This window comes from Echinops telfairi, unplaced genomic scaffold (assembly GCF_000313985.2).
Source record: "Echinops telfairi isolate 266 unplaced genomic scaffold, ASM31398v2 ScPeMD7_23;HRSCAF=83, whole genome shotgun sequence".
In the NCBI taxonomy this organism is placed as follows: domain Eukaryota; kingdom Metazoa; phylum Chordata; class Mammalia; order Afrosoricida; family Tenrecidae; genus Echinops; species Echinops telfairi.
This window is the reverse complement of record NW_022103920.1, coordinates 12,328,559-12,348,266: the sequence shown is the minus strand read 5'-3', so window position 1 is coordinate 12,348,266 and position 19,708 is coordinate 12,328,559. Positions and strand designations below refer to the sequence as shown.

Below are 19,708 nucleotides of genomic sequence, written 5' to 3'. Positions count from 1 at the left end.
GGGGAGAGGAATCATTTAAGGACTAGAGGAAAGTTGTATGTTTCATTGTTGCTACACTGCACCCTGTCTGGCTCGTCTCCTTCCCGTGACCCTTCTGTAAGGGGATGCCCAGTTGCCCACAAATGGCCTTTGGTCCCCACTCTGCACTCCCCTTCATTCACAGTAATGTGATTTTTGTTCCTTGATGCTTGATACTTGATCCCTTCAAAACCTCATGATCACACAGGTTGGTGTGCTTCTTCTGTGTGGGCTTTGATGCTTCTGAACTAGATGGTTGCTTGTTTACTTTCAAACCGTTAAGACCCCAGATGTTTTATCTTTTGGTAGCTGGGCACCATCCGCTTTCTCCACCACGTTTGCTTATGCACCCATTTGTCTTCAGTGATCGTATCAAGAAGGTGGGCAGACAATGATATGATTCTTTGTTCTTTGATGCCTGATACTTGATTTCTTCCACACCTCATGAACACACTGGCTGGTGTGCTTCTTCCATAGTGGGCTTTGTTGCTCCTGAGCTAGATGGCTGCGTGTTTACCTTCAAGCCTTAAAGACCACAGATGCTATATCTTTTGATAGCCTGGTACCGTCAACTTTTCAAGTGATCTTATAATTTCATTCTTCATATGTATATCCTTGAAACATCTGGAATTGAAGGCTCTGTCCTTTGCTCCCTTTAGCACACCAGTTTTATACAAATGTGACCCATTTCACTGGGCTTGGGAGGGTTCACACTCTTCATTCTGCTTCCTGGGAACCTGGCGTGTAATTGATTGTCGGTGTCGGCGGCTTGCTTGCTGAATAATTCCAACACTGAATCATGCCCATCATAGTCAGAGCTTTTTTCAAGGTTGGCATCTGCCTTGTTGGTTCCTAGTGGCTGCAGGCTGTTTGCAAAAATCCAGTTCTAAAGGTTGGGGAAAATGCTTGTATACGCTCGCGTGTCTGGGGCTTCAGAAGGTTAATGGCAGATGGAATTAAAGAGAATGAAAGTTTGCCACAATCTTGTGGAAGCCCCCTTGTGTGTGCATATGTTAGAGAACAGAACTCAATCTGTGGGTGTACTGATTCACGGTCTGAGGGCAATCTTGGGATGTGGCTTTATCTGCAAGGAAACCTACTGGTCCCCAGGTCAGTCTGTGGTGTTTACAGAGAGAGAGATCAATGGTGATCCCCCTCCTGGTCCGTCTTAGCCCTGTGACCAGAGGCAGGCGTGTGCTTCTATTTCAAATAAGTTGAATTTGCTTTGGCCTCTTCTTCCTAAGTGTCTGAGAGGCAGGGCCCTGTGGAACTGGCCTGTGTGTTTTCTCAGAAAAGCCATTTAAGAGCGGATTTGAAGCAAGGTCAAGCGTTTGTCCTTGTGCCTTTCTGCAACCATTCCCAAGCAGGGCATGTCGCACCTGGACATGCTTGGAATCAGGAAAGGCCTCAATGCAATTTAGATGAGTAGTTAATTCGAATCAAAGCAAGCGGGAAGCAAGTACGTTTAACTTTAGTGATTAGGATTCCATTTGATTAAATCTCTACTTTTGATTACACATACCAGTGAGAGCATGCTTTAAATACACCCAACTATTAAATACTGAAGGCTATGAATAGGAGGAACAGGGACATAGAGGGGGAAAATGCACTCTTCTTCAACTAGGATGGATCTTTCCCCTGCAGCTTTATGGAAATATTTTTAGAACAAATGAAAGAAATTAAATCTTTACTTGTGGGACATATTACTCTAAGTGTTAACTAAAACCTACAATTTATTACCACAGAAGGCAGCGTTGGCCCCCAATCGATGTACTTTCTAGAAAGACTTAAATAGATTATTTGATAATCGCTCCATTACAAAAACAAAAAACAAAAAAACAACCCAGCCAACCAAACCCACTCTCCTCGAGTGCATCGTGTGAGTAGACCCGCCCACACAATAGTAAGGCTAGGATCTTTCCAGAAGCAGACTGCCTCCTCTTTCTTCCATGGGGCTCTGGTGGGCTCACAGTGTCCCACGTCCTTGCAGCTTCCTCTAACAGTTGTTTATGGAAGGTAAGGGAATCATGTCCGTGCCATTTTTGGCTCTCCTCTAAACTCCCAGGTTGGCCAGTTGCTCTTCTGCTTTTACATTGTGCTCTGGTTATAATCTCCCGGGAAAGGCACCATGGCAGAACGGTCTTACCCAGTACAGACACGCACCACTTCATGTCTGCGTCCAACTGCATAGAAGCCGGGGTCCCCTGAGGTTTATGTCTTTCTTTCGAGGAAAAAGCACCTTTGGTTGTGTTTGTTGTTTCTCAGTGCTCATCAGTCAAGAGAGCAGAAGATGTATCGCCTTAGGTAAATCTGCTGTGTAAGACCTTTTCAGAGGATCGAAGAGCAAGGATGTTTCTTTGAGGACTAAGGTGCTCTAAACCCAAGCCATGGCATTCTCCATTGCATCGTAGGCATGTGACACTTGGACGTTGAATAAGGAAGACCCAAAAAGAATCGATGGATTTAAATGGTGGTGCTGGACAAGACTATGGACAGTATCATGGACTGCCAAAAGGACAAATAGAACCGTACTGGAAGAAGTACAGCCAGAGTGCTCCTTAGAGGCAGGGATGGCAAGAGCATAGGAACAATTGTGAGGATGGTGCAGGGCCGTGCAGTTTTGGGCTCTGTTGTACATAGGGTCTCTGTGGGTCAGAGCTGGCCCGATGGCACCTAACAACACGCAACATTGTTTCTCTTGACGGGTGTAAACCTAAACTCTCCCAGCACCATGCCAGGGGTTGGGTACAGGCAGGTGAGATAAAGGAAGGACATGATGCTGGGCTCAGGCTCTTGGTCTGTGCGTGGTGGGCAGGCAGGGGTGGCGGGAGCTTCGGGTCTGGGCTGCTCCTGCTGCTCAGGTTATAGAACAAGTGGGGCTTCTTCCTCCCTTGCCCTCTCTTCCCCTGCTTGCCACTGCCCTCTCAGCTCTCACCCACCCCTGCCCGGTCCTCGGGCTCCACCAGCCGCTGCTCCAGCAGCAACAGCAGTAGTGAGTGGAGAGGGCAAGCAGACTTGGGCTCCCACCAGGTTTTAATACAGTGTTCACATCACGTCCAAATCACATGATGTCCTATTTCACAGACTGTACCCTGGAGGTTAAGTGGCACATACTGTATTGCATTTCCCAGACCTTTGTTTTATATCCAGTGGAGTAAAAAATTTTGCTTTTGATTTCGTTTTCTATGAACTACATTAGTAGATTTTCTACTGAGTGTCTACTTCCAGTAAATACAAAAGGTTCAAGTGAGGTGTGTTCTCTCCCACACATCCTGCCACGACCTTACAGGAAATGTGCTTGTTTTCAGAGAACTAAGCTGTTACACATTCATGAACAGTAGCCGTGATGAACCATATCACAACTGATCCAGGCTAGTGACTGGACCACTTCTATAGCTTAGGCTCCCAGATGGTTGTGGCCCCCCAGCAGCTCCACAGGAGAGAGACGGCCTTTCTACTCCTGTGAAGAGTCACTGTCTTGGAAATCCACGGGGCAGCTAGCTCTCCCCTGTCCTGTACAGTCTCTAGGAGTCAGCATCGATTTGTTGGCGAATCTCCTTCCAGAACAAAATAGAAAACCAAACAAAACCAATAAAATTCAGTGCCCGTGGCCAAGAGCTTTTGTACGATAGCCCATTATCCAGGATAAGATACAGGTGTCTATTAATATAGAGTCAATATAATGTAGCATGCTATAGCCCAAATATAATGTAGCATGCTATATACATGCTACATTATAAGGGATAAGGTATAGGGATCTGGTTTTGCAGCCCTCCAGGAGAGGTCCACTGCCCCCAGAGAGTGCTTTCTCCCACTCTGGGAAACACTGTGTTAAAGGGACCATGGCTTAAATCTCTTCCCAGGGTTGATGGTAAGGGTAGTGGTCACCCTAGCATCTTTGTACTGTGTTCAGGCCACCTGTGGCAAATGGTGGCAGCCACCTCAGTACTTCATGCCTTGGTGTCCGAGTGCACAAGGCATTCCAAGCTCAGACAGACACTGGATCATTTTCTTGGGGAAAACAAATAAGCAAGCACACAAGACGTTGGTGTGAAGTGACGTTCTGCCTTGCAGGTGCAACAGGGGTGGTGTCACTGATGAAAGCACTTCTGGGTAAGTCTCGGGCAGCATTTCCCATCTTCAAGACGCCTCTGACTCCTGACACACCCGGGTCACAGTCCCTCATCAGATTGTACAACAGCGCTACCACTGAATGCGTCCTGGGGGGCGGTTGGGTAATTGAAAGGTAAATTAAGGAAACACCAGACAAGGCATGCAGGGCTCCCCTCTTCCCTGGAGACCAGAAGTAGAGCGAGAGCTAATGGATTGTCCCCCTTTCCAACCCACCCTCCCTACACCCTCCCAGTATCACCACTCACACCACTGGTCCTGAAGGGATCATCTGCCCTGGATTCCCTGTGTTTCCATTTCCTATCTGTACCAGTGTATATCCTCTGGTCTAGCCAGATTTGTAAGGTAGAATTGGGATCATGATAGTGGGTGAGGAGGAAGTATTTAGGAACTAGAGGAAAATTGTATGTTTCATCGTTGCTCCATTGCACCCTGACTGGCTTGTCTCCCCACCAATACCCTTCTGTAAGGAGATGTCCAGTGGCCTACAAATGGGCTTTAGGTCTCCACTCTGCATTACCCCCCTCATTCACTATGATATGATTTTTTTGTTTTGATGATGCCTGATACGTGATCCTTTGGACACCTCGTGATCGTACAGGCTCGTGTGTTTCTTCCATGTGGGCTTTGTTGCTTCTGAGCTAGATGGCTGCTTGTTTACCTTCAAGCCTTTAAGAACCCAGACACTATATGTTTTGATAGCCGGGCACCATCAGCTTTCTTTGACACATTTGCTTATGCACCCATTTGTCTTCAGCGATCATATCAGGGAGGTGAGCACAGAATGATATGATTTTTTGTTCTTTGATGCCTGATAACTGATCCCTTCAGCATCTCGTGATCACCCAGGCTGGTGTGCTTCATCCATGTCAGCTTTGTTGCCTCTGAGCTAGATGGCCGCTTGTTAACCTTCAAGCTTTTAAGACCTCAGATGCTATATCTTTTGATAACCAGGCACCATCAGCTTTCTTCACTACATTTGCTTATACACCTGCTTTGTCTTCAGTGGTTGTCTTCAGCGGTTGCATCATAGAATGCCAATTTAATAGAAGAAAGTGTTCTTGTATTGAGGGAGTACTTGAGTGGAGGCCCAATGTCCTTCTTCTACCTTAATACTAAACCTATAAATATATGCACATAGATCTACTTCCCCATCCTCATGTATAAATATATTTACATATGTACATGACTTTATTTAGACCTCTATAAATGCCCTTTGCCTCCTAGCTCTTTCCTCTATTTCCTTTGATTTTCCTCTTGTCCCACTATCATGCTCAGTCTTCATTTGGGTTTCAGTAATTCCTCTTTGTTTCATTACCCTTGATCAGGCCCTGACAGTCCTCCTACACTCTCCTCACCCCTGCCAGCACTGAGGTGCTTCTGCCACTGAATCCACAAGACTTTCCATCCACTGTCCTGTGATCTTCCTACAGTCGACATCATTGCATGCGTTGTGTGAATCTGAAGAGGAATTTGCAGATTGGTATCGGACTTATGGACTTGGTGTGGACTGGGCTTGGATGTTTTCATAATGCACAATTACTCTTTGATATAAAGTTCTCTCATATACATATACGTGTCTATGAATTTGTTTCTGTAGTCAACCTAGACTAAAACAGACTGCTAATCACAGGGCTAGAGTTTTAAACCCACCAGATGCTCCATGAGGGAAAGATGAGGCTGGCTGCTCCCATGAAGGTTTATGGCCCTGGAAACCCTGCCTAGGTCACTGTGATTCCGACTGGATGGCAGAGGGTTAAGTACTAAGAATTCCTAGTTGCAGGCACAGCCGATAATTGAAAGCCTTGAGGGTGGAGTCCAGCCACAGGGGCCTTGGGAAAGAGGCCTGGTGGTCTGCTAAAAAGTCAGCCATTGAAAACCGTATGAAGCTTCATTGTACTGTCACTCACATGGGGTCACCATGAGTGGGAATCAGCGCAGTGGCAATGGCTCTGGGCCAGGACTAAGAATAAACCAACCCAAGCTGACTACTCTCAAGTTGAGTCTGACTCATAGCGACTAGAGAAACAGATTCATAGACACTCGTGTGTGGAAGAGAGAACGTTATATCAAAGAGCAATTGTACATTAACAAAACATCCCAGCCCGGTCCAGATCAAGTCCTTAAATCTGAGATTAGCCCATATGTCCGTTACCAGTCTATAAATTCTTCTTCAGACTCATGTAATGCATGCAGTGATGCCAAATGCAGGAAGAAAGACCACAGGCCAGTGGGTGGAAAGTCTTGTGGATCCAGTGGTTGTGGAAGCATCTCAGCACTGGCAGGGGTCTCCACATGGCTTTTTCAGCTCAGTGGCTGTAGTGTAACTCCATTGTCTTCTCAACAGGAATGTCTCACAGGGAGTAAGTGTGTGTCCCGCCTCCAGTGAACTATTTATCTCCTAGCTACTCCAAATGAGGTCATCAAGCGGTGACCTGATTGACAGGCTAAACTCCACCCCTTCACTCTTAAGTCTCAAATTGACAACAGATTATGTGATTACCATTGCGACCCTATAGGACAGGGTAGAACTGCCCCTGTGGGTTTCTGAAGCGGTAACTCTTTATGGGAATAGTGGAGCGGCTGGGGGTGATTCTGAACAGCCGGCCTTGTGGTTAGCAGCCCAGTGTGTAGCCCTGCATCCTCAGGGCTCCATGGGGTTGGAATGGAGTCAATGGCAGTGAACACTAAGAATACCCACTTAAAATCTTCCCGTTGGTTGTTTCTGGGAAGTGGATTTATGAATAAAGAATGAGACTGACACCTTTATTCAAGAAAAAGGTCAGGGTTGTTTTTTTTAAACTTCAGTCACTTCAGCATGAGATGCTCCTTCAAGGGCCCCTCTCCAGAGCCCAGGCACCACGGCTGAGTTGGCACGGACTGAGCAACGGGAGCAGGATCCAGCCCCGGCTTCTTGGTGTTTCTGCTGCGCCCCATTCTTTGCTGCTAATGATTTCTTTCCTGTTCTTTTCCAAGTGCAGATGGAGAATGAGTCAGCCTTCTTCCAACAGTCATTTCTTTGTACACGAGGACCGTTATTAATAAAGTGATGAGATTCGTCACTGTCCCCTTCTCAGTAGGTGGAGATAACCTTGAAGATTGAAGAGGCTCCTCACCCTGTGTGACAGGAAATCCACCAGCTCAGCTGGGCTAGAGGGCCAGGGAGCTCCCAGACCGTTTATGGCCTGTGCCTTTTCAGTGTCCCATGCCAAGCTTAGTATTTTCGTAACCCTGGAGCATAGCGCTGTGGTAAAGTGGGGAAACAGAACCTTCATGGGACGCTCTCGACAGACGAGTGCTAGGACAGGGCTGGTTTCCCACCCTGGGGGTTCTGCTTCGTGACCAAGCCAGGTGGCTTCTTGGCTGGAGCCCTGGGTTTTCCAGCCAAGTGACTAATTCAAGGTTCCCTGGAGGTGAAATTTAGATTCAGATGGCCTTAACCCACCTTAAATAGTGAACATTTCCCCCCAGCTTGATGCTGGGGCCTTACAGTCGTGCCACTTGGACAGTGCCTGAGGTTTTCTTCTCTTTACGCCTCTGCCTCTCTCCCTCCCCCCATGGCGGCACGGAAGGTGGGGTAGGGGCCGCTAGAGAGGATGGTCCAAGGTCTAGGAGAATAAGTAACACCTTACTGACACCTGGAGGAAGACTCTTTGTAGAGCCTTAAAGATTGAATGCTGCTTCATCTTAATGTTTTCCTTATCTGAGATAGATTTTATTGCTGTCTGATGAAGGTTAGCTCCACACAGAACTTTTGGCTGCTCTTTTTAGGTTGTTAAAGCTACTTGTTAAAGACCTCCCCCCACCCCCTCACCCCCTTCTCCTTGCATCAAGTTGACTGTAACACCCGTGACCCTGGGTAGGGTTTCAGCCCTTGTCAGTCAGTGGCCGTCTCAAGCAGATAGTCGGCTTCAACTGCTTGAGCAGCCCAAAGTGTCCCCGGGAGTGCCACCATGTCGGGCGGGGTGAAGTGCCACAGTGTGTGCGGATGGGCAGATGCCTGAGGGCCAGGCTCCTTTTGGTGACTGCCCAGGCCCGTGCCCGGTTCTGTGTGTGAACCTGCTGCCCACTGATTTCCAGCCACACTCTCCATGAAGCCACACTGCCCTCCCCTCCCAAGGCTTGCCCCAGCACAGCCACATTGCTGGGGAGCAAGCCCCGGGGAATAAAGAATTCCAACGGTATTTGAAGTTAGGTCGACTCAAAAATGGAGTCAGGGTTTTCCTTGTGGACTACGACCTTCCATAGACGTTACAATTTAAGCCTAAATACCGTATCAGGATTGATGGTTTAGCCTATAAATGATGATATTTCATTATGGGACTGTGGAAATATCCAGTGGTTGTGTGTGTGTGTGTGAGAGAGAGAGAGCGCGAGAGCTTTTTCTCATGAGTGGTGGTGGTGGTGGCGGCATCGACTAGGTGCCTGAGTTGCTGGAACCCACCCACTCACTGCCGTGGTTGTACATAGTGGCCCAGGGACAGCCGAGGGAGCCCGTGCCAGGTCCCCCACCCTGCTCACTGCAATTCACCGAAACGCTCCTTTCTAAGGTTCTCAGGCCTGTTCCTATCCAAGCTGTTCGTCATTCAGTTCCATCTCCAGAATCATCTTGTAACTTCATGCTCCTGCCTGCTCATTTGTCCTCCAGATCAGAGGTGAAACACCTTGCCTAACAGGATTGAGGCAGCTGAGCCATATCTTCTGCTGCTGACTTAGCTTTGGGTAGGAGTGAGATGGAGGAGGCTCGTGGTTGGGTTTGTACCAGGTTAACATTTTCGGGAAGGATTGCTCCGCCCACGATGCTAACACATCTCCCTCAGGGAAAAAGACTTGGCTGTCTACCTGCAAAGAAACCAGCTGCTGAAAGCTCCTCGCCCCGCAGGTTCACTGTGACATACGTGGGCTGACCAAGAGAGGATGTGACGCTGCGGCAGCTCTTCAACTGTGGTGGTTATGCATTGGGCTGCTAACCACAAGGTCATCGGTTTGAAGCCATCAGCCGCTCCTTGGGAGAACGATGAGGCTTTCTACTCCTGTGCAGAGTTACCGTCTTGGGAACCTTCCAGAGGCAGTTCTGCCCTGCCCTGTAGGGTTGCTGTGAGTTGGTGGCAGCTTGATGGCAGTGAGTTCTTTTTGGTTTGTGTTACTTGTGGATGCCTACCTTGGGTTCCATCTTGCAGTTCTTCCCTCACCAGTCTCTTCAGACAGAGCCCTGCCCGAAGCTGGCACTGCTGTTGGCTCACAAACCCGGCCTGGGCGCAGAACCAGCTGGGTCGGCTCAGCGGACTGGGATTTCTGCTTTGTTGCCTTGAGACTTGCAGCTGTGAGAGGTCCAGGCCCACACCAGTGTGCCCAGGCCTTGGTGTCCTGCAGCAGGATGAGCCTCCCCCACGTGCCGGGGCCTAACATAAGGTGATGGTGCTTTAAATTGGGTCGAGTGAGGCCATTTGGCAGCATCACGGCCATCATGCCAGAAAACGACTACGGTTTTCCTGCCAGGAGACTTAGAAAGGCTGTAAACTTCAGTGCCGCTGTCTTTGTGAAGTGTCAGCAGATTGCCACATTTTTCTCCTGTGAATGCTCTGGGCCGCTGCAGAGTGCACGAGGGTCTGTGGATTGATCGTTAGGGACTCCAGGCGTACCCACACAGCGGAAAGCTTTATTTGAAAAGTGGAGCCTCTGCGTGGTGGGCTGTTGACTCTGTGTGAGGCAGGACCCAGTTCTGCACAGGTGGAGTGGTTTCGGCTGCTGCGCGTGGACCCATCTCTGCGCTGATACGCAGGTGGTCCTCAGATAACACAGGTGGGCGCAGGAGAATTGCTTTAGGAAACAACCAAACCTGACTGACAGCGACCCTGTGGGGACAGACTAGAAGTGCTCCCTAGTTTCTGAGATGAATCAGATGAGTTTGTCCTTTGAGCAGGCCCTGGTACCCCCAGCGTTCTTCTCTGGCACCCTTGTTTTAGGTATCCAGAAACCATCTTGATGTCGGCTCGTAGGGACCCAGCAGGACGGTAGAATTGCCCTTGTGAGTTTCTGAGACTGTAACTCTTTCCAGGAGTAGAGGGCCTTATGCTGCTCCCGCGGAGCAGATAATAGTTTTGAACTGCTGACCTTGTACTTAGCAGTCCAAAGCGCAGTCACTGCTCTCCCAGGGCTCCTCCTGTTTTAGGTATATGTACATGCAAATTTGAACTGCCCTTGAAACGATGAAAAAGACTTAAAAAGTGTCATGCTTAGTGGCAGAGGGGCCCTGTTGACAGGTAGCATGTACGGTTTTGCGATGCTGCAGTTTCTAGCCTGGGAGAACTGCCCGCGACTCCCTGATTCTGCCTCATCTGATGGCAGCGTGGGAGAGCTGGTCGGGCCTTATCATCAGGCAGTTATGGGCTGTCATACTGGCACATTAATTCCAATAATTGGGCAGTAAAAAAACCATAGGGATAGAAAATAAGCTGCCGTCTGATGAGACTGTCGTTATAACCTGTCGTTGACGGGGTCCTGTCTCATGAAGAGACACTGCAGACGAGCCTTCTTAGTGTCCTCTTCGACTTCCTGGGCGGCCAGCCTGTAAACGACTCTGGGAGCGGACTCGAGAGCCCTGAGGAAAGCCGTCACAGTCACGCCCCAAGAGCTTCTGTCGCTGTCGCTGTCGCTGTCGTCGTCGGTGACGTGCGGGGTCAGTTCAGTCAGCGTGTATTTATTTGGTGACCCTTCTCCGGAGTGCGGAGGTGTACAGTGGCCATGCCTGCCGGGAAAGACCGATGATGGAGAAGGGAGGTGAAGGATGAGGACCGTTCCTTGACACACATGGCTCGCTCCTCAGCAGGGGACCCAATCCCTGGCAGGTCCAGGAGACAGACCAGTGATGTGGGCAGGCTCAGGGCCCAGGCAGGCCCCCCGTGGTTCCATGCCATAGAGCTCTGGGTGATCTCCACAGAGCCGTCTGCGTTGGGGATCTGTAGTGCGCGGCAGGGCCCCGGATGTGGAAATCAACTCTCGTCCAAGGCCCCGCTGCCTTGCAACCTTGTTTTGTGTCCTTGGTGTATAGAACCGGAGGCATGGTGGGGTGGTATGTGTCCAGCCTCTTTGACAAGTGAGGTGCGGTGATGGGGGGTGTGTGTGTTCCCTGTGGTGAACGGCGGCTGGCTTGGCATGTGTGTATTTGGTGGTGGTGGTGCTGGTAGTTGCTGTCAGACAGCTTCGGCCTGTGAGTGGTAGGAAGCACAGGTTTCCATGATGGAAATGCCCATGCCTGCACCACAGGGCCCACCTTACTTATCGTCAGGGAGCAGCCTCACTGTGGAGAAACTGCCCAGTCTTGTTATCTCCGAAATATATTAAAGAAGAGACCAGGTTGATGGAGCTGCTGTTGCTGCCCTAGGCTGCCTACCACGGGGCTTTCTGTCTCTATATGCTTCTGCTGGGCAGCAGAGGAAACAGGCTCAGAGCAGCGAAGAAAGGTTGCTTAGCTCGTGCGCCCATCGATGCTAACTGTGGCATCATCATATGGTACCATGTGCGTGAGCATGAATTTTCATGATGACCCTTGTTTTCTTCTTGTCCTTACTACTAGGCTGCTTCTCGAGCTGCTGGAGTTACTGTTTGACAAGTTCAATGCTGTGGCCGCGGCACACGCGGTGGTCCTGGGGTACCTGCAGCAGGCCGTCGGACCACCCCTGGCTCACCAGGAAGAAGTCAAACTGTACGACATGGCAGACGTGTGGGTGAAGATCCAGGATGTCCTGCAGGTAGGGCCCTTTTCTAGAGGGGGGCACCTGGTCTCAGAAAAACATAAACCAATAAAAGGACAGCACCCCAACTTTTACCCGAAGCAGGCTGAAGAAATAATACTTGCATTTCGAGGAGATGCTGCTGATGTTGGGAATTCATACTGGGTGTGATAGGAAATTTCTAAAACACTCGCATTTTGTTTGTTGTTTTTTGGGCTAGACTGTATACATAAGAAGAGATCTTCAATGTGCTCGAGCAGTGATGTTCTAGTCTTGGTTGGCCTGCTTTCATGGCAGGTGGGGCATATCATAGTATCCACTAACATTTTCTGGAAAGGGGCATTACGCTTGGTAAAGGAGAAGGGCGGCGAAAAAGAGGAAGACTCAGCAGGATGCACTGACCCAGCAGCTGCAGCAGTGGGCTCAACTGTTACTAGACAGCTGTGAGGACGGTGCCAGACCAGGCTGTGTTTCCTTCTGTGGTGCAAGAGTCACTGTGAGTCAGAGCCGACTTGGTGGTATAACTAACATTTCCTGACCCTGTGGTTTAGTGGGAAGAGTCTGTCCCACTAGTGGGGTCCTGAAGCCCTGACTGAATCTGAAGGAGGCCTCATCCCATCAACCCCAAGAGACCTATTGGGACATATGTGTCCCAGTAATGATATATATATAAAAAAATCCATATTATGTAAAAAAAAACCCACAACAATCCATCTTATTCTAAAGGCCTTTCGTTACTGAAAACACATGGTGTCTACCAAAAATTCACAGCAGAAAATAGTTGAGTTTTGAAAAGGTTAAGCCAGAGAGCGGAGTTAATGCACTACGGTAGTCAATTCTGGAGCATTTTAAAACACCATTTACATACACATGCACACACTCAACATGCACATGTAGCTTAATTTTACTGACCATTCCCCACCAGTCTACTTTTGCATATCTGGGGTTAAATAAAAGATCAAGAAGACAAGAAACCATGTGTAAGGTATCAGCGGACCCCTGTGGCTAATTTCTCAGATTGGAAGAAGGATGCTACTGTTTGGTATGAAGTTGCTGAGATAGTGTTTAGAAAATGCATTAGCTTTTCTCTAAGTGCCAGGGAAAGATATTTTACTTGGCCAGTGAAAAGTTAGAAATACAGTTAAGAGTCAGCTGAAGCGCGCGTGGCATAGCTAAATAGAGGTGACTTGATGAGCTAGATTTTACTAATTCGAATGACATTATGTATGTGGAGGGAATTGGAAAATGTAACTATGCAGGGATGAAATTACTTGCAGGCAAATAGTCTTTTCAGGGGGAAAAAGTCATGGCTGTAAATTGCAGTTAGTTCTGAGAGCCTAGTGTGCTCCGTGAGGATTGACTGATTGATTCTTGGTTATTCCTTCATTAGGTCCTTTGCTGCTGCAGTCTCTGGGCTTAATTGCTTCCTCAGGAGAAAGAATACGGGTTGGAACTTGATTTCCTGTGTTCTGTGTATTGGCAAGCCAGGAACTATGTGCCTGCATCAGACACTCGATGAATATGTGTGTATTGAATAAAATCTATTGGTGGCTTAGAGGCTGGTTATTTAACTTCTTTGTATGTTGGTTTGGCCAAGAAATTAGGACGACCACGACCTGGCCATCTGACTGGGAGCCTTCCAGTCCATTTCCTTGCCAAAGACACCCTGACTTTCCGCTCCAATCTCAGAAAGGCCAGGCCTTAGGAAAAGCGGTGTTGTTCTAGAACTCCAGAGACATAGCGCTTACTTGTTGGGCTGCTAACCGAAAGGAAGGTCAGTAGTTTGAAACCATCATAGACCAGACTTTCTAGAGACGCAGAAACTCACAGGGGGCGGCGTTGACTCAATGGCAGTGAGTTTGGCTTTGGAGTTTCAGCCCTTCAGGAAGGGTTATTCTCGACCCCTCAAAAGACTGAACGTCTCTGCATTGTCAGGCCGATACCCCCATAAATGGACTCTCGCCAAGGCAAATACATTGCAAAGAAAGCAGCACCATCCGATCCTCAGAAACCCACCAATGCCAGCAGACAGTCACTACCCAGTTGAAAAGACAAGGAGATGGGTCTTGTGACCTGGAGGAAGGGCATCGTTAAATGTATACGTGAGCTGAGCGGTTCAGGGCTTGTCGATTTTGACTCATGCCGACCCCCTCAGGCAGGGTACAATTGCCCCTGAAACTCTTTGGGAATATAAAGCCTCATCTCTCGCCCTTGGAGTAGCTGGTAGTTTTATACTGTGAGTTGGCATTGGCTCGATGGCAGTGAATTTGATTTGGAAACAGTAGGATCCATCAGTATTTAATAAATAAAATGTTTAAAAAAAACCATAAAATGAACACTTTTTTTTTTCTGGCTTATTAGGTGCCCTGGTGTCATATTGGGTAAGTGTTGGACTGCTTACCATGCATGAGGTCGGTAGTTCAAACTCACCTGCCGTTCTGCGGGAGAAAGATGAGGCTGTCTGCTCCTGTACAGTGTTACAGTCTTTGAAACCCTGTAAGGGGGCACTGTCAGTCCAGGTCAACTCGATGGCAGTTTTCTTAAAACAAAAACTCTAGGTGAATTTTCCAATAAGGCCTCTTAAAATCATGAGCTGGACCATTGATCCCTCTTACAGACTTGTTTTCTGGGGAGCCCTGTTTTAGAGGTCCTGTCTTCATGGTGTGGCACGAGTTGTGATCACAGTGTTGAGTTGTAGTGACAGATGATGAAGTTCGTCTGTTAAGCGTACGGAATGCCGTGGCTTTGCCGATGCCAATGGACCTGTACAGCCGTCCTCTGACGTCATTCCTTTGTGCTTGTTTTCCGTTTTAGGTTTTATTACTCAAGCAACTTAGGATGATTACTGATAAAGAGAATACAGATGATTTGAGAGAAAGGTTCAGTTCTTAGCCCAACACAGAAAAGAAGCCAAGCTTTGAGCATTTCATTAACACAGCGATGCCAGAGCCTGTACCACTGGGCGGTCACTTCTCACTCCTCTCTGATCTGCTCTCCCCACCCCCACCCCCCCACCCCCCCGGCAGCCTTAATGTACTTTCTGGAAACGACTTGACTTATTTTTATTGTGGCTCCATTGTCTTCATTCCCTCCACTGGCTTCAGTATCTGATGTTGGGCATTTAACAGTTTAAGAGGAAGTGAACAAGCTCTGCTTAAGAGACGAAAGAAAAAGATACAAGTTGCGTGCGCTGCCTTTTAGGCAGTTGTAGTCCTCAGATCAGGCACTGGAGCTGCAAAGTCAGTGGTTCAGATCCCCTCCTGCCAGAGGAAGGGGGAACGATGAGGCTGTCTGCGCTCATAGGCATTTATGGCTTTAGAAACCTCTCTCAGCTCACTAGGAGTCAGGATTGACTAGACCACAGCAGGGTTGCTTGGGGTTTTTGTGGTCCTCAGATCATATAATTGGCTGTACTTTTGTTATTTCATGGTGATGTGTGCGTATCCCGTTGTCATGGCTACTTGACAAATAGCACGATAGTGATGCAGTAAAACAGGTGAAAGGCCCACGGCAATAGCAGTTCACTTCACGTGTTGTGTTTATTTCATTTGAGGTCAAGATGCAGCACCCTTCTTGGCTCCTTTCCCTCTCCCTTCTCCCTATCTTTGAAATAAGTATGTTTTAAAATAGTGATTCAGTAATACCTTGAATGAATCTTCATTCTCTTAACTGCTGTACTATTGATGTATTCATCTGTACCATGGATCTGCAGACTTGAGATTAATGCATTTTTTATAAGAATTCCATCTAACTATTTAAATTGTTTTTAGGTTTCTGTGTCATCCAGCTCCCCCAGGTTTCTTTCAGCTTCCATATTACTGAAATTATCGGGCTGCCTACCCATCAGTAAGCCCAGCATGCAGTGGCACAGACAAGTTAACATTGCTAACAGCCTTGGCACAGTGTGGCCCCTGGCCACTCAGAGACACATTGAGGCGACCAAGAAGGTTTTGGAATTGAAGATGGGTGAGGTTCCTGGAGGTGGAAGAGATGGGGAATAACTCTTTGGACAGGAGGGATGGTGCATGGGGTGATACAGGTAACTGATGCGCAAGGGTATTCAGCAAAAGAAAGCTGACGTAGCTGTCCCAGGATTTCATGGGTGGACTAGATGGTTAAGTGTGGATCGATAGGTTTGGTTCAGGTTGAGGCTAACTGTGGGTGTCATGATTTAAAAAAAAAATTTCCTTTTTTTGGGTGATAGCTTTTGATGCTGGCTACATGTTAGGTTCCTCTACTGTGGATGGATCCCTAGCCCCGCCCTAGACCCCTAGAACCAGAGTGGTGGTGGGTTAGGACTCAATTCTGCATCTTTTAGCTCCTCAGGTGATTCTCGTGTATTTCTTGAGGATCCAGTCACAGAGAATCTTTGCAATAGGCTGATGGTTCACCAGAGATGCTTCCTGGACCACCGGCAGCAGCAGCATGCCGTTGGGGGCCATGGCGTGGATCGTGACCAACAGCGTAGTGCTGCTCCATCGGGGTTTCTTATGCCATCTCTGTGGAAGTCAGGTGTCAGCTGTTTCTCTGACCAGGCTGCCTGGTGAGTGGACGTAACTCTTGTACCACCCGGGTGAACCTAGGAAACATGCCAAATTCTATTCCCATCTCAAGACTCTGGGGCGCAAGGGGCACGCTGGAGTGTAACAACCTTTGCTTTAGGTACCAGTGGGTCACGGGAGATTTTCATGGGGTGGGATGGGGTCGAGGAGGATTACCATGGTAGCAGTGTAAGACTCGATGGAGAGGGTAGTGTCAGGGAAGTATTGGTTTTGTAGATTGATAGAGAGTCTGGGTGATGTGACCGGAGTGGCTGTTTAGGAGTGACATAAGGGAGACAGACTTCGAAGGGGATGCCAAAAGAATACAAAGACGGAAGAGAAGCAGTTATTAACCCTTGATCACCCAGTTGATAGAGTCTATCTGCCAGCCTCGTTTCCCATGTGGCAGATGTTTGCAACGATGGTTTGACCTTCAGTTACTGAGGCCAAGTGCTGGGGAGCAAAGACAAGCAGAAGGTCGCCCTTGCTGTTGGAGAGCGCATCCTTGTGCGTCTGCCCTGGAGGGTGGTTTTCCTTTGCAGTCAGTGCAGTGACCTGGCCTGCCAGGCTTCGTGCACCTTGCTGTGGGGGATTTTTCCTGTGCGCTGGTGTGCAGGGAGGTGAAGAAAGAAGACTCTTGGTCTCCGTTTCCATGTAGAGTTTTATGCGTCGGGCCAGTTTGGCTTTCATGTATGTGATAGGTTTATTGTGCCAACCTGGCCAATAGGAACATGTGGGATAAATCAGGCCGCAGTCCGATTGGAGGGCAAAGAGATAAATGGATCTACAAGACCCGCCTCCTTCTCTCTTGCTCTCTGGTGATCAGACCAGTGTGCTGCTGCTCTAGCCAGTTCTCTGCCTCAACCTGTGTGCCCCACCACGTGTGGGCCTAGCCTATCCATGGACCATGCTGTGAGCTCGAGGCTCCTTCGATGCCTGCTTCACCACGTTGCTGGTGCGGACGTCGCTTGAACGTGAGGCTGTTGGGCCCTGTCACCTTGCATTGCTTGAGTTCCAGATCCCCTCCATGCCTGCCTCACTAAGCTCTCGAGCTGCTGACGGTTGCTGGCCAGCCTGCTGCTTGCTGCCTGCGGGCAGACTCTGCCTGTCTTGCCAGAGGGAGGACTCTGCTGACTGCTTCCTTGACCTTGGACCCTGCAGCCCATGTGAGTTGAAGGACTTCCAGTATATTAAGTGTTCCATGAAAGTGAGTTGAACTGAGCCCTCTGTACTGCTGTGTGGACTAATTATCTGTTATATTCCTTCTTGCTGCATAAACCTGTTCATATCTATAATCATACGTGTCCTGGTTTTGTTTCTCTAGAGAACCCTGCCTAACACAATGTTGGGGGAGAGTTCTTTAGTTCAACACCATCCCTGAAGAACAAAGGGATGTAGGGGAACAGTAGATGCCTGCAGTTGCACATGTAACTGCATGCAGACTGTTGATGGCTTAACACGATGACTGGAGGTACAAGGGTTTTGAGTTTGAATTTCAGCCTTTCTTTGACTGGAAAGTGTTTGTCTTGGGGAAGTAAAAATATCCTTTTGTACATTTAGTCTCTCACTACCAGCTGTTCTCAGAGAGATCATAGTAAAAGATCTTGGATAGAGTGGGAGAAAAATGTGGAACAAAATTCAAAATCTTCAAGAAAGACCAGGCTTACTTCTCAGAGAGAGACTGGTGGCACCTCCTTGACTCTGGCCTGTAGTTCCCCTCCAAGTCTAGAAATGAATTTACCCCCTAGCTCAATTTTCAGCCACACCACAGACAGGTCTGTAAGGGAAACGGTCACACTACTGAGGTACACACACCTTAGCCATGTCCTCCACCTGAGACCGGAAGGGCACCGTTTACCACGGACAGGACATCCTTCAGAAGACGTAGGGAGGCGGGAAGAATGGAGAGAAGAATCCCAGGAAGGAGAAGGATCCAGGGTGTAACATTTGGGAATTACAATCAATGAGACAAAACTGTGGGTGTATGAGTCATAGAAAGGAAAACCAATTGGCCAGTACACCTTCACCGAATGCACACTAAAAAATAAAAAGAACCCTAATTAGATGAAGACTCGAGTGGGCTGGCATGAAAGATGATGTGCTCAACGACTCGTCAGTAGGTTGGCAAGTCACCCAGATGAGCCTCAGAAGACAAGCCTGGCAGTCCCCTTCCAAAAGGTCACAGCCCTGAAAACCCCCGGGAGTGCACACAGTGCCCCCTGATGGCGACCACGGCAACAGCGAGGCGTGAGCAGTTTTCCTGGCCTGGCAGGCGGCATCCACCCTTTGGTTGGCAGGCGCATGTGTCTTGGCATACTTGTGTCTGGAGACAGGCAGCTGTCATCGTATTGGGGTGTCACAGCTCCCTCCTGGTGTCAGCCCGCGACCACGGAGCGTGACACTTCCCTTTTCAGTTTTACACTCTTTTTGAAGCTGTGATAATAGAAACGCATGTTTTTGCCCTTCTGCGCAACAGCAGCAGCAGCACCCTCTGAAATGTCACCTGCGTGGTGACATGCCTGTCAAGCTGATGGCGGTGCGTTTTCCTGGGCAGAAGACCAGGGTGCACTGGAAACACAAAGCCTTCCACTTCTGGGTGGATTCTGCATCACAGAGAGTCACATGGCCCCAACCCATCCTGCTTCTACGTACGCGTCTGAAAAAGGGAAAAGCCAAGCGCGCTGCTGTTGAGTGGATGCTGACTCACGGCGCCCCGACAGACAGACAAACACTGCTCCTGCGTGTTTCAGACACTGGAACGCTTGACCGGAGTAGAAAGGCTCACCTTTCTCCTTTAGAGGGGCTGCTGGTTTCCAACTACTCACTTCGCAGATCGAAGCTGAACTAGTAACTACCACTCCACCGGGCTCCTCCTGCTTCCGATTAAAACAAACAACAAAGCTCCCCAAACAAAAATTCATTGTAGGCTTAAACAGCCTCCCGCCTCTGTGTGCCAAGCAGCGTTCTCCACACGGGGGTGGGGGGTGAACTCGCTTAACCACGGCTGCCAACACCGACCAAGTCAGTCCACATTTTCCCTGCCTTGGTTTCTTTTCCCGGAGATGAACACACACCGCGTGAAAAGTCATTCTACTTGTGTGCCCAGCTCCATACATGTTTAACCAGAGACGTAGCCATAGGCAGAGAGAACTGGAGGTGGGCTGTCAGGGAAGAAACGCACCAGTGTTGCTGGTCCTGAGCCACAGCCTGGAGAGGACTTCCCAGGGCACAGATGTAATTTCCATTGGGATCCAGGTTTGCACCAAGGTTGGCCCTAGGGCTTGT

General features: G+C 48.8%; 1 protein-coding gene across 1 annotated transcript in view; it reads left to right on the top strand.

Annotated features, from left to right (window-relative positions):
* EXOC4 (exocyst complex component 4) overlaps window positions 1-19,708 on the top strand; it is a 767,286-nt gene that overhangs the window by 96,537 nt on the left and 651,041 nt on the right. The window contains exon 5 of the mRNA XM_045288923.1: window positions 11,726-11,900. Within this exon, the coding sequence (XP_045144858.1) occupies window positions 11,726-11,900 (175 nt within the window). The remainder of the gene's footprint in view (window positions 1-11,725; window positions 11,901-19,708) is intronic.